The following is a 27,810-nucleotide window of genomic DNA, read 5'->3' as shown; positions in this document are numbered from 1 at the left end:
GATGTAGGAATACCGGACGCCTATGAATCTTCAACTTTTTTTGTAGAACAATGTGGCACCATTGCCAAACAAATGCCTCCTTCGAACTTTGTGTATGGACCCAATGGTAGGGACATCAATTCTATACGGTTAAGATCTCATTTTCGTCATACTAAGCACATTCCGCACTTTACAAATCTCCTTTTCGAACTAGTTTGCTTAATTTATTTGTACAGGCTCAATCGAATAAACTTTACAGAGCCAAGTTATCATTTGCGTTGAACTGGTTTGAACAAAACATGAAATTGTTCTATCAAAGATGGCTTCTGAAGTTATTTGCCTTTCCATACTTACCATAAGATTTGAGTCACAAACTGTTGAGATATTGTTAACAATTTGACACTGCTTCCAATTCCGTCATACGAGTTTTAATTCCGTCCAAACAAATTGAAACGTCATTGGACTCACCTCGGCATACGGATGAAGGCAGAAACATATGGATTCGCTCGGGGCGCTTCTTTTGTTTTTGAAAAGAATGGATGTAAATATTCATATCATACCTTTTGAACTAAACTGTCGTACCAAATGTATAATAATTGATTCGTTCACGTCGAAATCATTGATTTAAAGGGTGTCCACATTTAAATTGCATCACTTATAAGTATTCGCCAAAAATAAGTCTCTCAACCGATTGTCATGAAATTTTCAGGGAATGTAATACTATATATAGGCTTGGTTTACGTATCTTTATTTCACTCTATCTCTTAACCAAATCCAAATTGCCGAACTTTCCTCTTAATTCCACCCATAAGGTTTTGTACAACCGACATTTGTTATGCTTTCAACCATGATTTCAATATTTCCTGCTCCGTTGTGACAACTTTAGGATGCTTACGAAGTTCGTGCTTCATTATAGGCCAGTATCTTTCGATCGGCCGGGTGTGTTTGGGGGATTGAGATCCTTCGCCACGAAATAAATTCCATTCGTCTTGTACCACTCCAGAACGTCCTTAGAGTAGTGACAAGAGTCTAGATCCGGCCAAAAAATGTAGGAGCGTTGTGTGATTTGAGAAACGTTAGCAGTGGTTTCTTCAGGCACTCATTCATGTAGACTTGGCCATTATAGGTTGTAGTTGTTACGAAAAGCTTGCTCCGTTTTCCGCACGAACAACTCGCCTGCCAGTTGTTAGTATCCTGAGGGACTCTGAAACATTGAACTTGTCTTTCACAGGGTGGGTACAGTCTACGTGTCCGCGTTCTAGCTGTCATATTCTGTTGTTCATTGTGGTTTGCTGCTTTCTGAACCTTGAATGAACGTAGTTCTGCTCGTCTCTTGGCTTTCTGCACGGAACTTTTTGTCAGGTGCTGGTTTTTCGCGACATCCCGAACGGTTTGCGTTTGAAGGCATCAACCACTCGCTTGTGATCTTCAACGCAGTACGGAACACTTTTTCTTGCACTCACTTGCATCCGATCTACAGTTAAACGTTTCCCGAAATGTTGTATGATACGAGAAACAGTAGATTGTTGGATTCCCAACATCTTCTGGCTCCCGGTCGGAATCTTCATTTTCGTGTATGCAGACGACATCGTCCTTATGGCAATTAAGGAGACTGTCAAAGCGCTTCGAAGAAAAATTATTCAAGCCACGGCCTACATCTCGAATTGGGATCAAACGCGGGATTCCAGATGTCCGCAGCAAAAACCGGGACACTCATATTTGTCCGTCGAATCACCGGATCCTCAGCACGAAGATCAGCATCCAGGACGAGGTAATTACGTTCAGAATAACCCTTCGGATACTTCTTGTGCATTTCGACCGCTCTCCTACATTCAACACGCACCTGAACGAGGTAAAGAGTGCCTGCAAACAGCGCCTAAACATCCTGAGGACACTAGCAGGCCGACATCCTAACGCCAACCGGACCTCAGGCTACGTACCTTGCCAAACCGCGCCTGGTGGAACCACGCCAGCAAGCACTTCGGATTTCTTCCGGACTCCTTCCTGGTACCCCCGGGATCGCCGACTGCATTGAGGGAGGAGTACTCCCCTTCGACCGCCTGATTACCGGGACTATATGCAAACGTGCCATCGGGCTGAATGAGATAACGTCAGGTACAGACGAGAAAGGTTCCCTCCTAAAGGAGGCCAACAAGTTCCTCAGGGAAATCTCCAACCGAGCTCTCCCCCCAGTGTGCAAGACACATTGGGTTGGAACCAGAGGCTGGAACAAGCCAGAGGCTGGAACAAACCGCCAAAGGCTGGTTCGAATCCCTCTGCGGTAAATCAGGCGGTATTGGATTTGCAGAGAAGGAAGTACGCTGGATACGCCATCCGTTACTCGGACGGTTCCGTAGCCCAGAAAAGGGTGGGCATCGGCATCTCCGCTGACCACCTAAAGGAGTGTCACAGGCTCCCGGATGAGTGCTCTATTTTTTCCGCCTAGGCAGCCGCAGCTTTTATCGCAGTTACTACCCCGGATACACGGCCAATCGCACTTTTCACAGACTCTGCTAGTGTAGTCACTGCACTTGAATCCGCAACCAGCAGGCACCCCTGGATACAGTACGCGCCACCCAACACGGTATTCATTTGGTTGCCTGGACATTGAGGTGTAAAAGGGAATGAGGAAGCTGATCATCTCGCCGGATCAGGCCGTCGTATGGCCAAATATACCCGGAAGGTCCCCGGGCAAGATCTGAAGAAGTGGGTCACCAAGACGGTAGATCAATCCTAGAGCCGGGACTGGCTCGCCGGAAGTATACTGTTTATACGGAAGATAAAAGGGGACACCAGCAGATGGGAGGATCCACCCCTCCACCGTGAGCAGGTCGTGTTATCGCGACTCCGGTCCGGCCACACAAACGTCTCCCACAACTATAAGGGGGACGGACCCTTCCGGAGGATATGCGACCACTGCCACATCCCACAGACCGTCGAGCACTTCATCTGCATATGCCCGAAATACGATGGAACCAGGAGAAGCTACGACATTTCCGGCAGCATCCGGGATGACCTCTCCGATGATCCCGTTCGGACTGCTAAGCTGTTCATCTTCCTGAAGGCAACCGGACTTTTCAATATGATTTAAATTACTCGACCCACGTAACCCTCAATGACTAGTTCCAACTACCGGCATACACCACGATACGTTTCAACCCTGAACCCTGATGACAACTTACCGCAATCCAATGGGAAATCCAACAGAATTAACGCAGATGTACCACGCCAGTTCTTATTTTTTTAAATATGTCCTTTATGTTTATACTGATTTGTGTTTTATGTTAATGGAGTTAATGGTTATACAAACACTGTAGCAGCTCTTACAAACCTTTTGGAACTCCCTTCTGGAGTTCCCAAGGTGAACCAGCCAATGGCTAAAAGCCTTGTAAATAAGGGAAAAAAATCTTCTGGCTCGGTGCGGACGATGTTGGTAGTTGAGGTGAATGTGCAAAATTTTCTCGCGCAAGCGTTGTTCCTTCGACTCCATTTTAAAAACTACTAGAAATTTCACAATGAAACTCACTAAGTGTTAACAATACACGATGAGGTGATCTCACCCAAGATTTTATTAAAATTAGCAGCTTTTTTAAAGTGCTGCAATTTAACTGTGGACACCCTTTATTTGGTGTTTCTGCTCTATATGACGGAAATGGGCGCTTATGTTGAAGTAGTTCTGTACTCTATAGACCAAAATACCCCAGAAAATGTCCAGAGAAGTTGGAAAAAGCTTCCCGGGGATGTTGGCAGATATTTCCGAAAGACGAATAACAGGGAATATAATTTGAACCTACGAGAAAAAAGAAATTAGAACTGTCTCAAAGTTTCATTCATTTATCAAGTTCAAAATCTTGGCATATTTTTCTAAGTGACTTCAAAGAGAATCCTAAAAAAACTAGCTTCAGACACTTGTTTTTTGTTAGCTTCGCTATTTCAAAAGTTTTCAAAATGTATCATCGAAATTCTCTTAAGACCGATGTTTTCACCTTCACTTAAGCCTTAAACTAGGCTTATGAGGAGCTCGGTGGCCTTAGAGCGACCGTTTTTGCTTACTGAGCAGAACATCATGAGTCTAATCTCAGGCCACATTCAAGATTCGCCAATCGTTTTATTTGTTAATATGACTACACCTCGATGATTAAAAAGGAGCTCGTTTGCCTAGTGGCAAACGTTTTTGCTTACTGGGCAGAAGACCGTGGGTTCAATCCAAAAGCTCCTTTGCGTTATAGGATCCTTATGCCATCAAGTCAGTTTATTGTTTACCAAAACGAACCCTGCTGAACCCTTACCCAACATCCCAGTGATTCCTCGTGGAAGTGCAGAGGTGTTATTGGTTTCTATCAAAGCGAGTAACACATTCCTACCCATTTCTTTCTTGACCTGCGTTCGGGCGCGGCCAGCGCTGGTATTGCCTAGTTTGAGACCACCAGTTTTTACACTTTGAGGATGAATTCTAGTCCCAAGCGTCGTCTATTGGTTCTCTGACCTGATACAGCTGATCTGGCAATAACAGAGTGGGCGGTCAATCATGCTCAGGCTCATGCTCGTCAATCTGTTTTAAAATTTAAGTGGAAGTGACGAAATCGGCCCTAAAGTTTAACTCAGAAGTTTATTGAAATTTTTATCAGGCATTATCCTCAGGATTCCCTTGCTGTTGGAATGCACCAAGTTTCCAAAGTATTGTTCCAAAATTACCTTGAAATTCACATCAGAATGGCTTGGGACTGTTTCTCAAAATTAGTTTGAAATTCTTTTCAAAATGCCCTTGATAAAATCTCTTCGAATTTCCTTGGAATTTTCTCTGGAATTATTTTGAATTATTGGAATTATTGAAAATTCCTTAAAGACCTCTAAAATATCTTAAAATGTCTCCTAGGAATTCCCTTGAAATTACCTTCCAATAGCTTGTAATTCTGCCAAGATTTTGTATAGCTATCTTCAGAATAAGTTTTCATTGGAATTATTATTAATATTTCCTTGGAGCTCTCCTTAGAATTCTCTTTGATTGATTGATTGGTTGACATTTAAGATATTTTCAGCCGTATGCTGGTTCATGTCTGGAAAACAATTCGAAGGTATCAAAAGGGACTCTCGTTTTCTTGGTATTACCAACAATCAATACGAAACTAACGATTTTAAATTGGCTCACTACTTGACTAGCCTATTGGTCCCAAGCAAACGATTAACGTACCCCATTCTAGTCGAAATTCTAGTACTACACTGTCTTTGTTTTGATTTGCTATGAAAGTTTGACAGATAAAATGAGGGGTTCATGGATTTTTCTATGTTTCGAGGGGTGCATCGATTAGCTTGGGACCGAAGAGAGTACCAGAGCTGAGCCAAAAAGTTGAGCACATTTCTTCGGAACCTTCTGGTCTTAGAGTTACCTCTATGGTATTACGTAGATACAGTGTTGCATTGATAATTATGAGCATTTATAAAGGACAATGTCAGGGTTGTAGCGATCATTAAGTTTGTCTAGGGTTAATTATCTTTGAATTCACTTCCGAATGCCCTTGTAGAACGCTCTCTGAAATTCGTTCAAATTTGCCTTAGATTTCCATGAAATTCTCCTCTCAATTCCCATCTTCAGAACAACCTTCGGATTAATCTTTAATGTTCTCAACAATTTTCTTGAAATACTTATGAAAATAACCTGGAACTTCTAGTCGTATTCTTTCCTAATTATCCCTAGCATACACTACCGATCATAAGTTTAAGGATACCCCCAAAAAACCATGCAAATATGTTTTGTTCAATGATCTCTCATTTTACGTTCAATTTTCGATCTCCAAAATTTTTTTGAATGGTATGAATGGTATAGCATAAGTGTTCTACTACTCCTTTTATTTCAAAATTTGGCCAACCCAATTCAGAGAAAATCAGTCACGATTCTTCAGAGTAAATTTTGAAAAATATTGTAACTTTGGGTGAACTTTTAGCACACAAAATTTGAAAATTAGGGTAAATGTTGGCTTCGGCACCCATTGACTGTTTTCGGCAACCAAAATTTAAACGTTAATTTCACTATGTTTTCCCATCAACACACTTCCCTAAATGCATCCAAACGATTCTTTAGTCTTTCAGCTTCAATCTGATTGTATGTGTACGTCTGAGCAGTCCTGTTATGGCAGATTTTTATTCAAATGAAGCATACGTACTCTAAAATGGGGTTGATTTCAAGTTGCCGATAATAGAACAGCTGGTTAACACGCAGTTCTAATGGGAAGGTTGCCGAAGAAAACGAGGCTGCCGACAATAGTCACACTCACCTGAGAAGTTTGGAGCGTTGGAAAAACGCATTCAAACAGTTTTGAAGAATTCTGTCGATTAAAATGGATAGAGAAGCAAACAGCAGATGAATGTAAACCAACAGACACGTCCTATATGTGCGTGACGCTGAGAAAATGCTAATAGAAGTGTGGACACTGCTTAGATTGACGAGAATACGTAAATTCCCCTATATTGAACAATTTGCCTACAAGGAAGGTTACATTCAATACCTGTCAAATGATCTAAAGAGAACGAAAATTGGACGTGACATGACAGAGATATGAACATAACAAATTTGTCATGTTTTTTTGGGGGTGTCCTTATACTTATGATCAGGAGTGTACATCCCTAGAATTCTCCTCAAAACTAATTTTGTATTTTGTTTAAAATTCTGTTCACATTTCTTCAAAGTATCCTAATCCTAAAGTTTTGTAAAAGCCATGATTTCTGTTTACATCTGAGGTCTTGATATTTTAAATTTTTCGTATCATGGAATATTGAAAAGATGAAAGTCTGTCAATATAGTTTTCTCTGACATTTGAGTGCGGGCTGGCATCAACCATTTGAAAAATCTTTTTTAATCGGAATACAATCTTAAAAATCGGTATTCTGAGGAACCTTATCTGTACATCGGTATCAAGTTCGAAAATCAGTATATCTGGCAACGCTGACCCAAACAAGCTACTGTCAAAAGTTTTCAAATCCGGCCACCAGGAGCGTTGCAATCATCAAAAGACTCCTTGACCTTCTAATCCAGCTTTCCATGCTCGGTAATGGCGGCCTGTTTGTATGAATAAATGTATCCTTCACTGTGCTTTGTGGCACTATCTGGAGGTTCGGATTTTGAAACCTCCCTTCCCCTCTTCAGGAACAGAAGAAAATGGAACAACGCGCTACAGTTGTGGAGCAACAATCGAAAAAAGCCCATCAGCATTTGTAAACAAACCGTTCTAAAGCCCTTTACTCACAAACCAAAGGCCACCCACGCAAACCAACAGCATAATCGGGTAGAGGAATGTTTCCCTTACACGATGATGCTGTTGGTTTGCGTGGGCGGCCTTTGCATTATTAGGAAAGGGCTGTCAGGCCAGTGACAAGGCCTATACCAACAGCAGCGTTTGACAGTAGGCAGCATGTCCCGGGCTCGAATCGTTTATTTTGCTATGCTGGGCCCGCTGTCACGGTACAACATGTTGCCTACGTGCCTGCCACTGGGCTGAGGGCTGTAGAACGGTTTGTTTACAAATGCTGATGGGCCCTTTTCTATTGTTGCTCCAGAGTTAGTGTCAAAAGAGCACAGTGAAGGATACATTTATTCATACAAACAGGCCGCCATTACCGAGCATGGAAAGCTGGATAGCGAAACCGAACTGTTGGTCAGTGCGAACCTCTACCTGAGGTAGGTTTTGAAAACAAACGATCAAACTGACGTTTATCAGAAAACAAGCAGACCCCCAATCTTGTTCCCCGAATAATAAACAAATTCGTTATAAGTGAACCAAGCCAAAAAAAAACAAATCTGAGAAAGACAACGTTTGAATTCGAATAGCCGTAAATGCATACAAATCAAGCTGAACGATTTTCTTCATCGACTTTCTCTTTCGTTAATAACTTGGGTACAGAACCGTTTCTTATCGTGTTTGTCGTAACTGCTAGAAGCTAGATAATAGCTTCTTTCATCGATCTGTGTGCTGAAAATTGCTGGGAATGTCTTAACATGGCCGTAAGGATACAAAGTGAAAGTCAATGTTACTTACGACCTAATGCATTGTTCATCTTGAAATTTAGTACCTATCAAAAAAATCTTATAAATGTTCTTTGAACTTGCACATTTCAAAGAACCACAGTCGAAAATAAAAAAAAAGTTCAACCATGACGCAGTTCGCAGTTGACGTAAATAAATGGCTTTATTTAGGTGGGAACGTAAGCTCTAATTCCTGAGTACAGGCGCAAAAAAGTAGATAGTACAGCACCATATCTGCTTCCACTTCCAGCAAGTTGTAGATCCTGTTCCACTCCTAGCACCAACCTCCCATCCATTCCTTCTCGACACCACCAACCAATGTGCAAAAATCCTATTCATCATGAGTCTGCACACTCCTTGCTCGCCGCCCCTCGGCAGGCACATTTACCTACCTCCCGGCTGTGATGGAGCTGCGGCATGTTGTTTAGGAATTAGATTCGAAACATTTACATCGCTCAGTTTTCCCTCATAGAAAGACACTCAACTGGTGTGCTGTCCCTTCTCTGTGTAGTGGTGCAGGCAATACGCTGCAAGAACAACCTTCTCCACCGCACCGATCCGGATTGAGCGTGCGGGGGTGGTGGCCGCACTGGCCCACTGCTGCTGCTTGAGAAGGGGGCGCGAGTAAGAGTGAGACATACTGGCGTTTCCACTGTTCGCCTACACCATCCAAGCGCACATTCTCTGCTGACTGCCAAGCAGCTGGCGACATTGCGGTGTGCTCCTCCACTACCTCCCCCCCCCCCTCTTCCCGTCTCCACCGTTCTGTGTTTCTTGGTAGGAGCAGAGAACGGGTCGACCGCGGGAGGCGGAAGGGGGATTACGTGCGGGTGAAAAATATTTCGCCCACTAAGAGTGTCATTTCCTACGAATGCTCGGCACGATACCAAGAAGAACGAAGACTTGACTGTGGCGGCTCTGGGTTTGCCGTTGTCGTCGTCGACGACGTTGTTGTGCGCTCAAAATGTAACGTGATCGGTCAGTTGCTTTTTTCGTATAGCGAGATGTTTTTATTTTTTCGATTTTGTTTTGCTAGCAGAGGTGTAGTGAGGACTGGATGTGAGCGTATTTCGGGAAAATTTCAGTTGTTTATGTATAGTTGAATCATTCGTTTAGTTTAGTTTTCTTTACTATCGAAATTTTCAGCCGTGGCCTGGGTTACTTGCCTTACCAATCAGGCCTTGCTGTCCTCTGCTGTCCGAAGAAGTTGTCTCCACTCTACTCGATCCATGGCCACACGTCGCCAGCCTCGTAGTCTGCGGAGGGTCCGCAGGTCGCCTTCTACTTGGTCGATCCACCTTGCATGCAATACAAAATCCAAAATTTTCAGTATCATAATAATACTTAACAGTATTTTTAATCACCTATCATTTCATTTTTAAACATCCTTTAAAATCCAGTGGTTCACAAATTATGAATTTTTGAAAGTCATTTTTGAAAAAAAAAAAAAAAACATTTTTGGATTACCCTAACATGGAAATGGCAAATGAACGGGTCCAATATTTTGTGATAAGGAACAAAACTACCAGTTTTTTACGAAATTCTGAGAACCACTAAATCGTTTTGCTATGGAATGGCTGTATGTAGGGGAAATGGCTCTAATGTTGGCCTATGGATCTAAGATTTGGCCCATCGCTAAAAATCTGCTATTTATCAACTTTATCTAGATGAACGCGTCATTGGGACGGTACTAATGGATGTGTTTGGTCGCTATTGAAAATTTTGTCAATTGCTAAATTTATGTATGGAGCTATTCCCTACGAATTCGCAAATCGGTTTATTTTTGTATATTTTTATTTGGTTGAAACAGTTGCAGAAACGTTCCTTATGACCAACAATGCCATCATTGCATCTTCATATCGCCATTTTGAATTCAGTCTTATTTTTGAAAAAGGCATATAGAAAAATATCAGGCTAATCTTCAGAAAATTTATACTCGAAAACTGTTTGCCGGATCGGTTTGGTGTCTTCGGCAATATTGCAGATAATGGATAAGAAAATATGCACACTAAAATAAATTCACAACTTTTGTTTAGTTTCAATTAAAATCTTAAAAACATTTTTTTCTTAAAAAAGGATTTTGCGTATTTTTTTATTTGTTGATATGTTTTAGGGGACAAAAAATGCCATCTATTGCACTATAGGTCAAGATAAAGAAATGATGGACAAAAAAGTAATGATTATTAAAAAAAGCTCAAGTTTTTGGAAACATATCCAAAACTTGGTCCAATTACTGTTTTGACTTTATTTAATGAAAGTATACCAAATTTACAATAAAAAGCACTCAAGTAAATTTTTACTAAGTCGCACCGTTTTCGAGATGTAGCGGTTTGAAATAGATATTTTTTAAATCGAGCAGTTGAAAATGACGTTTCCTACCACTCGAACTTTAGCGTGGAACCATATTTTGATAGGGGAAATGTTGGCCTCGGCAATACCTTAACCTATTATCGACAGGGGGGTAAACATCGTCCTTTTTTTATACATGGGGGAATCTGCTCCCAAACACCTGAGAAGATAACTCAGGGTGTGGGGATGGGAGAAGTAGCACTCTCGACCCACTAAACCTTACCCTGTGCTCTAGGCCCTTGCCCTCCCCGGAACCGCCCGAAAGCATTACGTCATGGGAGGGGGCCGGTTGCGCTATGGCGCATCACTAGGTGTTGTGTCAGACGTGACACTCGCTACTGCACAGTGAGCAGCTGTGCAGGGCCTAGGCGCCTAATACATAGGTGCCACAGTCGGAAGAAGTGTTAGTTTGTTTACTAAAATGAATCGCCCATTTTGTTATGGCAAGTTTTGCTATAAGAAATGCTCCTCGTGTTTATTAGCGAAATTCACATCAAAGCTAGATTAATTGCGTAGGAAATCAGTTTGGCACTGCATTTGTGATCAGCATACACCTTCCGGTGGTATGAAACAGGTCCAAAACAGTCCAAATCCGCAGATAAAATTTTGTTTTGAATTTCTGTATAGCACAATAGTGAACTTTTCGTGAACATTAACGGCAAAGAACTCACCAACACTGGGAGACCGTGAGTTCCTGCCCACCTGTCATAAAACCGTCTCGGTGCAGGGCCTTCCTCTTGTTGTTCGCTGTTAGTTGTTCGCCTGAGTTCTAGAGCAGACGTGATAGCCAGCCAACTGTCCAGGACCCATACAGGATAGATGTGACCGCTTACCAGCTGCATGTGCTAAGCACTCTAAGAACCCGGTGTCACTCCTGCCTTTGCACAACGAGGGTTTGTGCAGGGCTTCTCAACCTCCTGGGACGATGGGGTTCCAGCGTCCTTACTCTGCGGTAGTTCGTTTAGCCGCAACATCTCTCCCTTGGGTTCGATAATTAACGTTTCCAGGGCACACCACGAGGAGGCGAACTACTTCATCCCCCCCCCCCCCAACGTCCTTGAGAGCTCTATTTTCGTATGTGGATCAGTGCGCAAAATAGTCAGGTTCATTGAGTAATTTTGATATGAATATGAACTGCCATCTGCCTCATCATTCACTGCCTCGTGAGAGTCTGAATGATTCAGAGGTAAACGAGTCACTGACAGCCGAGCACTCAGTCAGTAGCTCAGTCAACACGTTTATTCTGCCGTGCTGGTACCCAATATTTGTTTTGAATGACTGAGCGTGCATTTTCTATGGAAAAATGACTCAATTGCATGCTGTGTGAGCGAAGGCGAGCGGTGTGCGTCGCCTGCTCGTGAGTGACTGAATGTTTTTGTTGGCTCTTTCATTGCCTCGTCCTTTACCGTTCGGTACAAACGGTCTGCACAGAGCAATGGATTGAATAGTGCAGTGCTTTCACCAGTGTCTGTTTTTATCATTTACCATCACATGCAAGGAGTATCGCATCAACCCAGTGTCGATGAATTGCGTTTGTTTTGAACATCTTCGTAGTTACGAAACGAGCGAAATGAACAAATGAGTTTATTATACATCAACGAATACGCGTTTGTTGATATTCACCAGTGCTCGATTATCAAACCCAAAATTGTTAAAATCAGAAGTGATCCTCAAAAGCAAAATAATCAACGACATTTTGGGCAAAATTATTATTTTGAATATTGTCGATCACACTGCCTAAATCTTCGATATTATCATCAGTTCAGCTTGAGGCAATAATTTGCCGTCGACTTATGTCTAAAAACCACGTTCTTCAGCGCTATAATTGTTTAAAATGAGAATAATCATTTTGCATTTGATCCTCAATATCATCCCGACCAAGATGAAGACGAACATCAATATTTACAACAACAGAGGCGATAATGAGAATCCAGCCACGAATGAAGAAAAACAAATGTTATTTTTGATACTCAGATGTTGCCTAGATCAAGGGAATTTGTTTATATCAAAATTCAAATTCATGCAGGTAGTTGGTCTATCTGTTAAGGTTTTCTTTATTTTCAGCTAAATTGAGTGTAGAAGAAAGGATTTTTATCAGCACTGGCTTTCACACTCAGCCTAGGCAGTCAATAATTTAAAGCTCTGATGTGGATACATTGTGTTTGAGAGCATCTATTGGCCAAATTTGAGTGCTCTAGGACTTTGTTTACCCCCCTGACGATAATAGGTTAAGGTATTGCCGAAGCCATCATTTCCCCTACGTTTTTCTTCTAGAACCTCGAGATAATAGGGTCTGATTTATGCTAAGCTTGAAAAATCTCGAATTGATTGCTTCATGTTCTGCTAATCGCTGGTAGAAGTTCGTCCCAAAACTGCTCGAAAATATGATAAATTGCTCTATGGGCCCAAATTACGAGCATTTAGGCCGACATTACATCCATTTCCCCTATATGAATTTTTAAATTCAGTAAAATTGTAAAATACCACTTGGCAACTATTGTAAAACGGTCTACACTAACTTACGACGAATAAATAATCATCGTTCATCGATTTCTACTTAAATGCGATATTTGGACAGCTTTCGGGAATGTTTATCATCGTTCTTATCGTTCGTATGACGATATCACTGATTGTACAAACAATAAGCCCATAATTGGAAGGCACGCTAATTATCGTTCGGATAATAATTTGGGAAAATTGTTACTTATTCAATTCAAACTAAATGGCACTAGAAACAGTTCATCCGATTGAAGATGGCTTCTAAGGGGCTGGTCCTAATATTCGTAGACAGGTTTTGAGAGGTTTTAGACCCCTCCCCCGCGTATACGATCGTCCATTCAAATTTCCATAAACCGTAGACACTCGCCAACCACTTTAAGGTTCTACGTAGCTTATGAACAGTCCCTAAACAGAAGAGTGATTTCCATCATTCGTAATTCATTTTTGAATGTTGATTCTTTATTGGTTAATCAGAAGTCACTTTCGCCCTTTTTGTAGATTGGGCATACGACACCTTCCATCCACTCCTTCGGTATTATCTCCTCCTCCCAAATCTTGGCAATTACCCAGAGCAGCGCTCTAGCCAGTGCTTCACCACCGTATTTTAATAGCTCACTTGGTAGTTGATCTACACCACACAGATAAAAATTCTGAATTTTAATAGTGATGTAAACATTTATTAACGTAAACTTGTATTTCATTTCACGCAATCGAGCAACTTGTAAACAATGTTGTTTACAACAATGGGATTTTGTATACAACATTTGCTACATTCCATGAAATGTCTCAGAACTTTACATGAAATATAATGTAAACTTATATGATATGTGACGCTCCATTTATGTTCATCATACTGAACAGAAATTTACACTACTTTTTTGAACTGTGCAGTAGCTTTGTTGTTCTTCAGCCGACCGGTCTCCTCCTCAACTTTTTGAAGATCAGGGGCCGGTAGCCTGTCGTCTTTTGCACGTGCTCCAAGGTATGTTGCCGTGCCACCTTCGTTTTCTGCTGCTTCACCGTTGAGGTGCTCGTCATAGTACTGCTTCCACCTCTCAATCACCTCACACTCGTTCGTGAGAAGGTTACCGTCCAAGTCCTTGCACATGTCGGCTTGCGGAACGTAGCCTTTGCGCGAACTATTTAGCTTCTCGTAGAACTTCCGTGTGTCGTTTACGTGGTACAGATTTTCCATCGCCTCGCGATCTCGGTCTTCCTGCTGACGCTTCTTCCTTCGGAAAACCGGGTTTTGTCTGTTCCGCGCTTGTCTGTATTGCTCCACATTCAATCTCGTGCGGTGTTGCAGCATTCTCGCCCGTGCTGCATTCTTCTCCTCTACTAACAGTTTGCATTCGCCGTCAAACCAGTCATTTCTTCGGTCCGGGATTGCAGTACCTAAAGGGTGATACGGTCAAAATTTGGTCAATATCAACTTGACGTATTTCTTTCAATTTTGCATTTAAAAAACCTGAACACCCCTCATTTTGAAGGTGTGTGTGTGTAGAACGTTGCTCCTATTTTGATTTTGGAATTCACTCTTCAGTTGTCAAAATGCCGTCCAAGCAAGAAGAGCAGCGTATCAAAATTTTGCTCGCGCATCGCGAAAATCCGAGCTACTCGCACGCAAAGTTGGCAAAATCGCTAAAAGTTGCCAAATCAACCGTTACAAATGTAATTAAAGTGTTTGGGGAACGTTTGTCGACAGCCAGGAAGTCTGGATCGGGGGGAAATCGAAAACCGGAAGCCGCTGAGACGACAAAGAGAGTTGCCGGTAGTTTCAAGCGAAACCCTAACCTCTCTCTCCGAGATGCCGCAAATAAGCTGGGTGTATCGTCTACAACCGTGCATCGAGCCAAAAAACGAGCCGGAGTTTCGACTTACAAGAAGGTAGTGACTCCAAATCGCGATGATAAACAAAATACGACGGCCAAAGCGCGATCCCGGAGGCTGTACACGACGATGCTGACGAAGTTTGACTGCGTGGTAATGGACGACGAAACCTACGTCAAAGCCGACTACAAGCAGCTTCCGGGACAGGAGTTTTATACGGCAAAAGGAAGGGGAAAGGTAGCAGATGTTTTCAAGCACATGAAACTGTCAAAGTTCGCAAAGAAATATCAGGTTTGGCAAGCCATCTGTACCTGTGGCTTGAAAAGCAGCATTTTCATAGTTTCCGGGACTGTCAACCAAGAAATTTACGTGAAAGAGTGTTTGAATAAACGTCTGCTGCCTTTCCTGAAGAAACACGGTTGTTCCGTACTGTTTTGGCCGGATTTGGCATCTTGCCATTACGGTAAAAAGGCCATGGAGTGGTACGCCACCAACAACGTGCAGGTGGTTCCCAAGGACAAGAACCCTCCCAACACGCCAGAGCTCCGCCCAATTGAGAAATACTGGGCTATTGTCAAGCGGAACCTAAAGAAGACCAAAAAAACTGCTAAGGGCGAGCAGCAGTTCAAGGCAAACTGGCTTTCTGCGGCGAAGAAGGTGGACAAGGTGGCTGTACAAAATCTGATGGCAGGGGCCCGGCAATTCGGATTTGGAAAAGCGGAAGCCTAACTGAATATTTTTCCTGAATTTTATACTAATTGAACTTAAAAAAGAAATTTAATTTAATTTTTTAAATAAACGATTTCACCGATTTACACGCGTTTTCCCTTGACCAAATTTTGACCGTATCACCCTTTAGAAGATCTGCATGGAAATTTTCAGATGTTCAGGGCAGCTCGAGAGTCTACAGAGTAATTAAAAAAAAACTTAAGGTTCAAGACACAGTCAATCAATTGGGATTCTTCTTGTTTTTGAAATCTTCTTCAATCATCATCATTAATAAACACATACATTCACACACAAGCCATCCGAAAATTTAAAGCAAGTATTTCATGATTTTACATCGTATATTTTCTGGGTAAAACACTATCACTGCATTTACTTACTTGTGTTCTTCATAGCATTCCACAATTTCACGTAATCGTATACACTAAATTTATTAAAACTGGAAGTCAAATCTCTTGGTGAACAAAACAAAACACCAAGAAAATCACTTCGTTTCCACTTCTTTGCTAGCGAACGTAGAAGAATCATTGAATCAAGCGTTGCCAGATGTATTACCTCTAGCATTGAATATAATTTTTTTTTAAACATGTTCAAACGAAGTTTAACCCAATAACTTAGATGAGTGGATGTTTTTAATGGCGAATAAATATCAAAAACTGAATGAATAAAAATAAAAGGTCCTTTTTTAGAACTTTAACGTTCCAATTACAAAGGTAAACAAAGATTGAATTAAACACAAACAGGGGAGATGGCAGCATTGCATGTAGCATGTTATTTGCTTTCCCGCTCAGGGGTGTAAATGAAATGTCATACACCGTAGTCTGGCAGTGTGAATGTTTTGTCTACGACATTCTTATACACGTGCATGTGTGACGTCACATTTGCTGTTGTATTGATAAGTAAAAGAATAAAAGAGACGGCAGATTTTGCTCACCATACCAGTTGATATATACGATTCATTGACTGTTTTGGCACGGCGACGCACGCTACCAACGAATTTTACCAATACTTTTAGAAAGTGATGATTTAGGATTACAAGAAGAAGAAGCAAAAGAAAATCGAGTGATGGTTAGTTGCCTCTTAAGACAAGTTTGTAGATCTAATGAGATCTTAACAGAAATTTTCAAAACTCAAGGAATCATGTAGATCTATAGAGAAATTTTCCCACTAGCTTGTCGAAAGTTGGTATCGACATCCTGGCGAAGTTTTGAAATCCTTTTTCGTCTTAATATTGTAGTTCTTGAAGGACAAGATGAGTCAGATGCCGGTGTTCCTGAGCAACCATTTCCTACTCCACAAAATTCACATTCTCCTATCATTTTATTTAAAATAATAAAAGCAAATACGCCTGCCAAAGCTAGAGCAATTTTCCGGTAATTCATTATGGAAGCATTTACTTTTGATTCCGGATACAATTTTGTTTTGAAATCTAAATTGACAATTCTTTCGACATGTGCAAGCAGTGTGAACACCAGCAAACAGGGGGGTTCGACAAAGTGTGTCGAAAGTAAAATCGAGCAGATTTTTCATTATGGCGGGGATCGAAATCAGACCAGGAAATCAGATAGTCTAAACGGACCTTTAGCTTTGCGGAGGCTTAATTTTGCTATGAGAATTAACAAGAATCTTGCTCGACTGGTCAAAACCCGAAAAAAAACATGAACCTTTGTCTAATATACAACTGCCTCTGATCATGGCTACCACGCCTACCTCGATCCCCCTAACTACGACAACGTTCGATCCAAAGCTAGGAGAGCACACCCCACATCGGTATTTGAGGTACTCCCCATAACGAACGAGAGGCGGGTGACGACGGTGACGACGACGACGACCAGTGGAAATCAGCAGGAAGACGAAATTGTATAAATTTTGCGCTCTCGAACACACATGTGTGTAGAAGAGCTTCTATTTGTGCAAATGCTGCTGCTGCTGCTTATACCGCGACAACAACAACAACAACAACTGACATGCGATCGCGCTAACGCTAATGTAGGCATGATGCCGTCATTCTAGTTTCGTGCCTGCTGTCTGCCGGTTTAGAGCGTTCCGCTCCTCGTGGGTCTTGGCTGTGCTTTCGGCATTACTTCAAGCTATAGGGAAAAAAATAGGCGAGTTTCTTATACCAACTGTGTGTGGTTGGCATAAAGTGTTTCTGTCACATTTCAATACACAATAAATCGGTACCTATGTGCGCAAATGAGCCAAGTGGAATTTGAACTGCCCTTTGGCCCCGGGGCAAGTGATTAGTATGTAGTGCTCCTCCTGCTGCTGCAAGGCTCTGTGATTAGTTGGGAGAAGTGCTTCGCAGACGATTAGCATGTAAACACGCAGTATGTGTATGTAATAATTATCATCGGGTGTTTGTTGTTTTTTTTTCTCGCTCCCCGTCGGTCACTCTCTTGAATGAATGTGTACTGCTGCTGTTGGTCGTTGAGCTGATTGCTCATGCTGACGTAGTTCTCAGGAGGCGATTCGGATTCCAGATTTAAATAAAACAAAAAATATACACGTAAGAAGAGAGCAGCGAGACAGACAGGGAAGAACCGAAAAGAATTGCGGCAGTCGGAGTTGTTTTCCTTTTGAATCCTCCTCGCTTGCTTGTGTACACTCGCGGCGACAACGACGACGACGATGAGTTTGATCTGGTGTGGTGCTCTCTCAAGTAGCATGCCGTGCTGTGTTGTTGTTGTTGACAGTGAGTTACGTAAGTGTGCGCAAGAATGATATCAGCTGGTGACTTGATTCGGGCTCATTGAATAATGATCACTTTTGAAAATAAATAGATCGACGGATTAATCTCATAGCAGTGCTAGCGTTTCCCCGATCTCACACTACGAGTCTACGAGCATTCACTCTATACTTGAACTTCGGTTTGGCAGCTCCGAATTTTGTGAAATTGAAAATCAAGGTCATAGTCTATTCATATGTCGCGCGACGCGGGCACCCGGGTGCTCGCTGTCGAATGTACAGTGGTGGCCATTGAAATAGGACAATAGACCGATTTTCATACAAACTAGCCGACTTTGGCATGTTGCAGCTATGTGTTGTTATGATCAATTGAGCTGAAATTTTGACACAGAACTACGAATATGCTGAATTTTGCGTGTACGTAATATCAAATTATTGGAAGCGCTTGCCGGAAATTGACGGGCTGCTTGAAAATGGCCAATAGCATATTTATAATTCGAAATTTCCGAAGTCGATTATTTCGGAAATTTTTGACCATATCGTAAATAGCTTTCAAAATTTCAACTCGATTGATCATAACAAAACATAGTTGCAACATGCCAACGTTGGCTAGTTTGTATGAAAATCGGCCTATTTTCCAATTTTAATGGCCACCACTGTATGTACCTAGTTATTACTTCAGTGTGATTATTTCATAATTTTCCGTCGTAGCACTACGAGCGGTACTCTAATACTGATGGATGGTGGGTGCGCTTCAGTGCTCCGGCTAGACCTGTGCACCGTCGAGTGTCATGTTGTATATCGTATTGATGTCGCGGTTTTTTTTACTTAAAATGATGTTAATTTATTGAATTTCTGTGGTATATTTTTAAGTGACACAGATGCGTCTTTTCAACTTAGATCATTTGAAATTTTTAATTTTTATTTGAAGTTCCCAGTCCTATCAGGCCTGTTTTAGAGGATGACCACCTTGGTGGGATTGGTTTGTTTTAAATTGGGAAAAAGGAGACTACTTATAACTACTATTTACAACTACTATTCACCTAACCTACTATTGATACACAAATTGCATGTTTAGATGTGTTGCATTTTTGCAAAAACTTAGTCATAATGTCATCAATTTTAAAATCTTATTTAGGAACATTAGCCTCTAGGTGAAGATCGGAAATTCTTGTGTCGAACGGACGATCAAGAACCATCCTTAGCATTAGCACTCTATTCTGAGCGACCTGTACTTTGTTCCTATCTGTACTTTGTTCCTGTCTGTGTGCATGATTCCCACACCGGAGCTGTGTCGAGGATCGCTCAGGAGCTATGATTTGCTTGCTAACTAACCAAGGCATAACACTTGACTACGGTTTTCTTGGAATAGAAGCTTTTCGTCACACAACATCCCGAGATAGGTTACTTCGGCAGACCACTCAACCCTTGTGCCATCCATGATTACAGTACAAGAAGGAGCCGGTTTTGGCTTGGGCGATTGCTTGAGTTTTGGAGGCAATGATTTTGATTTTCCACGTGGTGGCATAATCAGCAAAGGCGTTAAGGCATCGTTTAGGTTTGTTCGTTATTTCGCGAGGCATCCTTCCTTTGACGGCTATTGCGGTATCATCTGCGAACAGGAAAAACACGCAACCGGCTCCGAGAGAAAGAATGTCGGAAGTGTAAATGCTGTAAAACAAGGGGCCCAGCAGACTGTTTGGCGGAACTCCTGCTGGGATGGAAAACGTGTCTGAAAGACAACCATTCAACGATACCTTAAACGACCTTTACTGGAGGTAGTTACGGGTGATTTTTATCAGATGTAAAGAAAAGTTGAAGTTGCAAAGCTTGAGTATAAGTCCGTCGTGCTAACAAGGCCATGGCTGTGGACTTAGATACAGCCTTGTTACTTCGGATTTTGTTCATCACCCGTACTAGCTGGTGCGTTGTGGAATGCCCCTTTCTGAAACCAAACTGTTCCGGTAGGAGAATATTGCTTTCCTCGACAAACTTGAGCAAGCGAATGAAAATGAGTTTCTCGAACAATTTGCTCAGCGCTGAAAGGAGGCTGATCGGTCTGTAGCTTGAAGGCAATGTTGGATCCTTACCGGGTTTGCGGACTGGTATGATTTTTGCTACCTTCCAGACGCTTGCAGTGTAGTGCAGTTGCAAACATTTGTTGAATATAGCGGTCAGAAGTCTCTTCAATATCAAGTTGAATATACCGTCAAACCCGGAAGCCTTCATGTTCGTGATGCATTTCAGCGCTGAGCAAATCTGTTGTACTGTAATCAAATCTGCCGAAGGCACGGCACAAGGGAAGGCATCTAGGTTTTGAGCGCATTGCGCAACCTGACCTTCGAGCGAACTTTTGATAGTCGAGCCAAGCAAATGCGATGAAGCGAAATGCTCGTCGATCGCATTTGCTTTCTCCTGTGGGGTGATTAAAAGCCGATCGTCATCATTTTCGACTCTGAGAGGTGGTTCGGGATGAGTTTTTAGGACCTTGGATACCTTCCAGAATGGTCTGGAGTGGTCGTCCAGATTCTGGACAACACACCCGAATCTTTCATTTCGAAGTGAGTCCATTCTGCCTGTTCAGATCGGCCATTTCACTTTTTTTCCCAGGCGTTCACGAACATATCTCAACAGTAATTGGGTGTGGGAATCAATAGCAACAAACTTACCCCTCACAGGAAGTTGTCGAACACATGCCTCGTCAGCCACGGATATGGCCTGCTGGAGTCCTTCCAACGCCCGGTCGATGTCATCTACGGTGTTGAGCAGAGGATTTCCATCAATGTTGCTGTCCACCATTCGTCCGTACTGCACCCAATTGACATGGTGGTAGTCTTTACGCAGGCAGCTGCTAGCAGGAACCACGTTGCACCAACTTCAGTCATCACCCGTTGGTGGTCGGAGCTGAGATCGTTGTGCGCCTCCGACTTGGATAGTCCGATGTTCGACAGGAAAAAGTCCAGGGTGGAGGGATTTCCAACCGGAGAGATGAAAGTTGGTTCGTCCGGAAACTGCACCGTGTAGAGTCCATGTTGTGCGTGGTCGAACAATAGACAACCGTTCCGGTTCCGCTGGTAGTTCTGCCAAGCTTCATGGCAAGCGTTCAGGTTGCCCCCGACGATGAATCGGGACCTAGACGCTTTCACCTACATTTGTAGGACTGTTCTATTAACTTTAGAGAAGTTGCTAGAGCTTCAAGAAAGAACAGTTCCGTTAACATGAGAGAAATTGCTTAAATTTTAAAGAAGTTTTGAGAATTGTTCGAGCGAATTTTACAGAAGTTCAGACAATTTTAAAGATTTGATGATAAGTATTGTGAGCATCAGACTAGAATCTTAAACTTCAAAAGAACTGTAATGGGACTCTCGGCTCAAATCCATAAAAGAAGGCGCAAAGCATATTTAGGAAGCAAAACCATATATTCAGACCAAGATTGTCATTTTTAACTTATTATTCATATCTGATACGCACAGCTCCTAGCTCTGACATCCCTACTGTTCGTTTCTCGTTTGTATCACGTTATTCTTACGGTCTAAGTACTCACAGTCTTGTTTTGACTCTTGTCACGGGCCCCGGTTATCTACTGCCACAAGCATCCTCCAACGTCCCAATCATCGATCTTCCAGACCACTCTGCTACCGCGTGGCTGGCACCCACGCTCTCGTCGATGATCCTACTGCGCCCACGCCGCACCGGTATGGTGGCACACCCTAACGCACCGTTTGGGTCCACTGTCTCCGAATAGGCACGCACTTGGCAGGGACTTGGCACTTGCAGTCGGAGGTGTTTTTAATGATTGCCGATCGAATTTGATTCCTCCGGCGCGGATCAGGTGCAACGTCTTCTGACTTGATCTCTGCACTGGCTATACGTTGCCACGCAGCACCCGAAAACCGCTCCTAGCGAGTTCCGTCTGCGTTTTATGAGGCAAATTGCGTCGTAGTTCGTGACACTTTCTCACGTTCTGATCCACTAAATCGGTCTCTCGTTCGGAATCGCTAGTGTTTTCCCCGAACCTCGCTAGCTGGTTCTGTCGTTCTCTTTTCACCGGCGCTACGGATAACGGTCGTGCCAAGATACCAGGAACCACCACAGTTGCAACGCAACTTTTACGTGCGACGCTATTCACGGGTAGAGAACGAAGAAAAGCCGTCTCGCTGCTGCTAGCAGCGTTGCCAGATATACCGATTTATCGGTATTTATACCGATTTTCAAGCTTGATACCGATATACAGATAAGGTTTCTCATAATACCGAATTTTAAGTTTTAATACCGATTTATGTCGTTTTTTTTTTATTAATAACCAAAAGGATTATTGTCTGCCCGCACTAAATTGTCAGAGGAAACTATTGTGAGAGACTTTTATCTCTTTAAAAATTAAAATTTTTGAGCCTGCTCTAAAGGGTGATACGGTCAAAATTTGGTCAAGGGAAAACGCGTGTAAATCGGTGAAATCGTTTATTTAAAAAATCAAATTAAATTTCTTTTTCAAGTTCAATTAGTATAAAATTCAGGAAACATATTCAGTTAGGCTTCCGCTTTTCCAAATCCGAATTGCCGGGCCTTACGCTTGACCCATGCCATCAGATTTTGTACAGCCACCTTGTCCACCTTCTTCGCCGCAGAAAGCCAGTTTGCCTTGAACTGCTGCTCGCCCTTAGCAGTTTTTTTGGTCTTCTTTAGGTTCCGCTTGACAATAGCCCAGTATTTCTCAATTGGGCGGAGCTCTGGCGTGTTGGGAGGGTTCTTGTCCTTGGGAACCACCTGCACGTTGTTGGCGGCGTACCACTCCATGGCCTTTTTACCGTAATGGCAAGATGCCAAATCCGGCCAAAACAGTACGGAACAACCGTGTTTCTTCAGGAAAGGCAGCAGACGTTTATTCAAACACTCTTTCACGTAAATTTCTTGGTTGACAGTCCCGGAAGCTATGAAAATGCTGCTTTTCAAGCCACAGGTACAGATGGCTTGCCAAACCAGATATTTCTTTGCGAACTTTGACAGTTTCATGTGCTTGAAAACATCTGCTACCTTTCCCCTTCCTTTTGCCGTATAAAACTCCTGTCCCGGAAGCTGCTTGTAGTCGGCTTTGACGTAGGTTTCGTCGTCCATTACCACGCAGTCAAACTTCGTCAGCATCGTCGTGTACAGCCTCCGGGATCGCGCTTTGGCCGTCGTATTTTGTTTATCATCGCGATTTGGAGTCACTACCTTCTTGTAAGTCGATAGTCCGGCTCGTTTTTTGGCTCGATGCACGGTTGTAGACGATACACCCAGCTTATTTGCGGCATCTCGGAGAGAGAGGTTAGGGTTTCGCTTGAAACTACCGGCAACTCTCTTTGTCGTCTCAGCGGCTTCCGGTTTTCGATTTCCCCCCGATCCAGACTTCCTGGCTGTCGACAAACGTTCCCCAAACACTTTAATTACATTTGTAACGGTTGATTTGGCAACTTTTAGCGATTTTGCCAACTTTGCGTGCGAATAGCTCGGATTTTCGCGATGCGCGAGCAAAATTTTGATACGCTGCTCTTCTTGCTTGGACGGCATTTTGACAACTGAAGAGTGAATTCCAAAATCAAAATAGGAGCAACATTCTACACACACACACCTTCAAAATGAGGGGTGTTCAGGTTTTTTAAATGCAAAATTGAAAGAAATACGTCAAGTTGATATTGACCAAATTTTGACCGTATCACCCTTTAAAAAAACTTCATCTTCAAAAATGTCTAATTCTTGATACTCTTTCGACTAATGCTTCCATTTTCTCGACATTTTTTGGTTACCAAGCAGTCGAAAAACAGCTGATGGCTCATCCAGGTAATTTCTGGAAATCGGGAAATACTTTTATTCAGTGGAAACATACAGAGTGCGTGACGAATTTTTGCAGTAAATTTCAAATAGTAATTTCTCATGCTTGTGCATCATGATTTAGATATATTTGGTAGCACTGGATAGCTTATACTGTTATACCCCGTACAGACTATGGCTTATATCATGTAATATAGGCTATCTTGCAATGAGCACTCATACATCTAGTTTTCACTGGAAATCCTATGTATGAGTGCTCATTGCAAGACAGCCTATATTACATGATATAAGCCATAGTCTGTACGGGGTATTAGGTGTAAGATTTAAACAAACAATGTTGAGTAAACGTAAATATGTCGAAACAAGAGAGTAATCTGTCAGCCGTTGTCGCTTTGTTGCGCGCTGGAGTATGCATGAAAGAAATAATTCGGTCGGTAAATGTGTCTGAGAGAACAGTGTATAATATTAAAAAAGGCTTGGGAAAGTGATAAGACGGAGCACCTGCTCATACTGCTAATAAAGCACAGAAATGGCTTACGGAAAATATTTCGTAAATTTGGGAGGAAGAAATTTGGCCCCCAAACAGTCCCGATATCAATCCGTTGGATTATTTTGTATAGGGCGTCGTCCAACGGGATACCAATAGAACCCCTCACACCACACTTAAGTCGCTAAAAGCTAAAATCAAGGCAGTGATGACATCTATGGATCGAAACATTTTAAAACGTGCATACTGCAGTTTCAGGAAGCGTCTAACTGCAGTCGTCGAAAGGGAAGGCAATTTTTTTGAATAAATTTACTTACAACTTCCATATGTTGCGAAAGAAAATAAATCGCACAAAATTCATTGCTAGAATAACTAACTGGTGTATTTTTTCTCAAATATGCCATTAACTGCAAAAATTCGTCACGCACCCTGTAGGTCCATTAAAACGTTAATTTTTAAACTTCCTGAAATTTCTTTAATCTTCTCTTCGAAGTTTATTCCACCTTTCCCTAGGAATTTCCGTCCACCTTACCCTGTAAATTATTTTCCAATTCCTTCCGGAAAGCTATTTCGACTTCCCTTGAAAGCTTCTTCTGGCTTCACTCGAAAGGTTCTTCCGTCTTCTCTCGTTAGTTTTTTCAACTTCCCCGGAACTTCAGGAATGCTTCCAGAGTTTTAGGAAAACTTCAGGAACTTTTCAGAAGTTCAAAAACTTCAGAATAGTTTGGACTTTGAATAGGTTCCGATAAATTAAAGACAGTTTCATTATCTTCTGTTCAAATTCGAGAACCCGGAAAACTCAGGAAAGCCCTGAGAGCTCAAATGAACTTAAGGAAACTTAAATATTTTGAAAACTTCACAAGTCCATGGAACTTCAAAAAAATTTAATGGTTTTCAGGATAGTTCCATTTGTTCCAGGAGAATTGAGTTAAATAAAATCCGAGAAACTCAGGGAATTTCCGAAAACTGCAGTGAAGTTCCGAGAGGTCTATGAAAATTTTGGAAACGTAAGGAATGTTACATGAACATTAGAAAATTGTGAGAACATTTTAAGGGAAGTTCTGTGTTTTTAATCGGCAGTTTCGAGAACTTAAAAAAAATAAAAATTGTGGGGTTTCAGAGAACTTTAATGCTTACGTTCATTCATTAAAAAAAATTAAAGCGGTAAAGAAGATCCAGGGACTTTTAAAGAACATAAGAGATTTTCCGGTAGTTTCATAATAATCAGGGAAGTCTCGAGTACTTCAAGGATGATCAGAGAACTTCAAAACAGCCCCATTAACTTAAGGAAAATTGCAAAAACTTTCATGGAGTTCCGAGAAATTATGGGATATTCCTCGCAATTCCATTGAAGTATTCTTCAAAAATTCGTTGGAACAATCCTACTAATTAAATTTTCTTTGACAAGACATCCTTTGGAAAGATTCCCAATATTATCAATGGAAATGCACTTCCCAACAAACAATTTGAGTTGATCAACAGCTGAATAAGCTATTTGTTTTAGCTGAAAAAGCTTATTTTTGCCTGAATAAGCTCTTATTCAACATTCAATGTGTGTTGAGTTGCTTATTGAATTAATAAAATTATTATTTGATTACCTATTAAAAATTAAACAAATAATAATTTTTCGAGGTCAAATGTATGGGATCCTTAAACCATTATTTGTTTTATTTTTAATGAAACATGAAAAGTGCTCATGATGGGTTATGATTGTGAGTTTGTAAAATTCAAAATAAGTCAACGATTGGAACAATGTTTTTCGATTAATAGATGCCACTATTTTAATGTTTTAACCCAAGTAACATTTAAAGTTTTATGAAGTACTACAAGGCTTCTATAAAACAACATTCATAAAACCCTGGTCAAGATAGCTTTGCCTTTATTACATCCACCAAAACCTCATTAAGACTAGAATCTGTCTAGTTGGCCCACCCTGAAGAAGGTTCTAAAGAGTGCATTATCGAAACATTTCAAGAATGACTTGTTGCAAAAAGGTTATATGACGAATGCATTGAGAACCATTTGAAATCCTTATTAAAAGTACAATAAAAGCCATTTAGCACCAATACTTGTGCCATTTGCCTTTGACGCTTGCTAAGCGTACTAAAAATAAAGCATCAATCAAGATAAGAAGGAATACATAAATATCGTCCGATCTTGGCAAATTCATTGTTCAAAAATGAATCTGTCAAAAATCCTCATAAGTTTAATGCGGCATTTATGAAGATAATTTGCAGACTTAATTGTTTTTATCTGAAGCCATTTTGCTTGATCCTATTCCGTTTAGTTTTATGACGGCATTAATGGTGGCAAAGTTGCCTGGAAAAAGTTAAACGTCAAAATTTGTTTATCTTTCTGATAGTTTTGTTGCGTGATCATTGCAACGATGTTCTACTCCAGCGTTGGATCAACAAGTTGCGTGACATCCTTGATAAGGGCGATTCATCTATTGGAAGCAGTTACTCAGCAAGTGAGTCTACGTAACTTGGAACAGGTGGAAGCTCAATCGTTCAAGAAAAGTTCTTCCGGATGAGTTTCCTGTCAGCAGTTTTCCGCAGTCGCAGTTTGGCACTGATGCTATTCGGATCATCATCGCAACGTTATTACTGGAGAAGGCTGCCATTGACAATATGTTGTGTATTCCCATCAATGTTGAGCGTCTAATTTGACGGCTTCCAGTGCTTCGTAACCGCATTCACTTCGCTCCTCTCAGTCAGCTGCTCTGCTGTTGTTAACCGATTTTGTCGGAGCTGCCCTCCCAGAAAGTTCTGGAATTGGATTCCTTTTCTCTTCCGTCGACAGTATTGCTAGAATTATTACTCGATTATCCTTTGGCATTTCCTTGTGACTCTACGTTTGAATACCCCACTCAATTATGTTTTTCTCTGTCTCTAGGCGGATCCATCTTTTTAGTATTATTTGTAAACAGGGACACTTCATTGACACCAAAACGCATAAATATATGCTTTTTGATCCCGTTTGGAACCGAACGGTTTCATAATTGCTTTTATAATGAACTAGATAATTCTAATCTAGAATTTTTTGCACTGTTAAATGTCAATACAATTCGATAAAGGAAGTTTGATCTATCAGATGGTGGTGTTAGATTCCGTGAATGTGTTTTGATTCTCGAGAAATTTGCGATTAAAGCCATTGTTTACGTTTGGTTGTTCCGCCTATTTCAATTGTTGGTCTAGATTTAATCTAAAAAGATTGCTTATTGCCGTTATAAAACCACAATAAATCAGAGTGAAATCCAAAAGGCTGTTAAATTGTTACTTGGGAAGTCTCTATTTGGTATCTGTTTTCGTTATTTTAGTCACTAAAGTCACTACTATTATATTACATACCCACTACCAGCCTTGGTATTTATATATTATCGATTTTGTATTCGCAATACGAGCTGAAAAGCTACAGTGACCTAGTG

The 27,810-nt window shown here is 41.5% G+C and overlaps 1 protein-coding gene across 4 annotated transcripts in view; it reads left to right on the top strand.

Moving 5' to 3' along the window:
* The window catches only part of shn (schnurri), a 159,315-nt gene that overhangs the window by 112,944 nt on the left and 18,561 nt on the right, over positions 1–27,810 (top strand). Inside the window, exon 1 of one of the 4 annotated variants that reach the window (XM_065230089.1) lies at positions 17,718–17,736. The exons of the other annotated variants lie outside the window; for them this stretch is intronic. Coding sequence (XP_065086161.1) covers positions 17,733–17,736 — 4 coding nt within the window. The 5' untranslated portion in view covers positions 17,718–17,732. Of the gene's footprint in view, positions 1–17,717; positions 17,737–27,810 lie in introns of those variants that run through there. 4 annotated transcript variants of the gene reach the window in all.

Source organism: Ochlerotatus camptorhynchus, unplaced genomic scaffold (assembly GCF_037179485.1).
Source record: "Ochlerotatus camptorhynchus isolate MF236.1 unplaced genomic scaffold, CSIRO-AGI_Acam_v1.1 ptg000328l, whole genome shotgun sequence".
NCBI classification, from domain to species: Eukaryota; Metazoa; Arthropoda; class Insecta; order Diptera; family Culicidae; genus Ochlerotatus; species Ochlerotatus camptorhynchus.
Note: the sequence above shows the minus strand (reverse complement) of the source record. Positions and strands in the feature narration are given on the sequence as shown.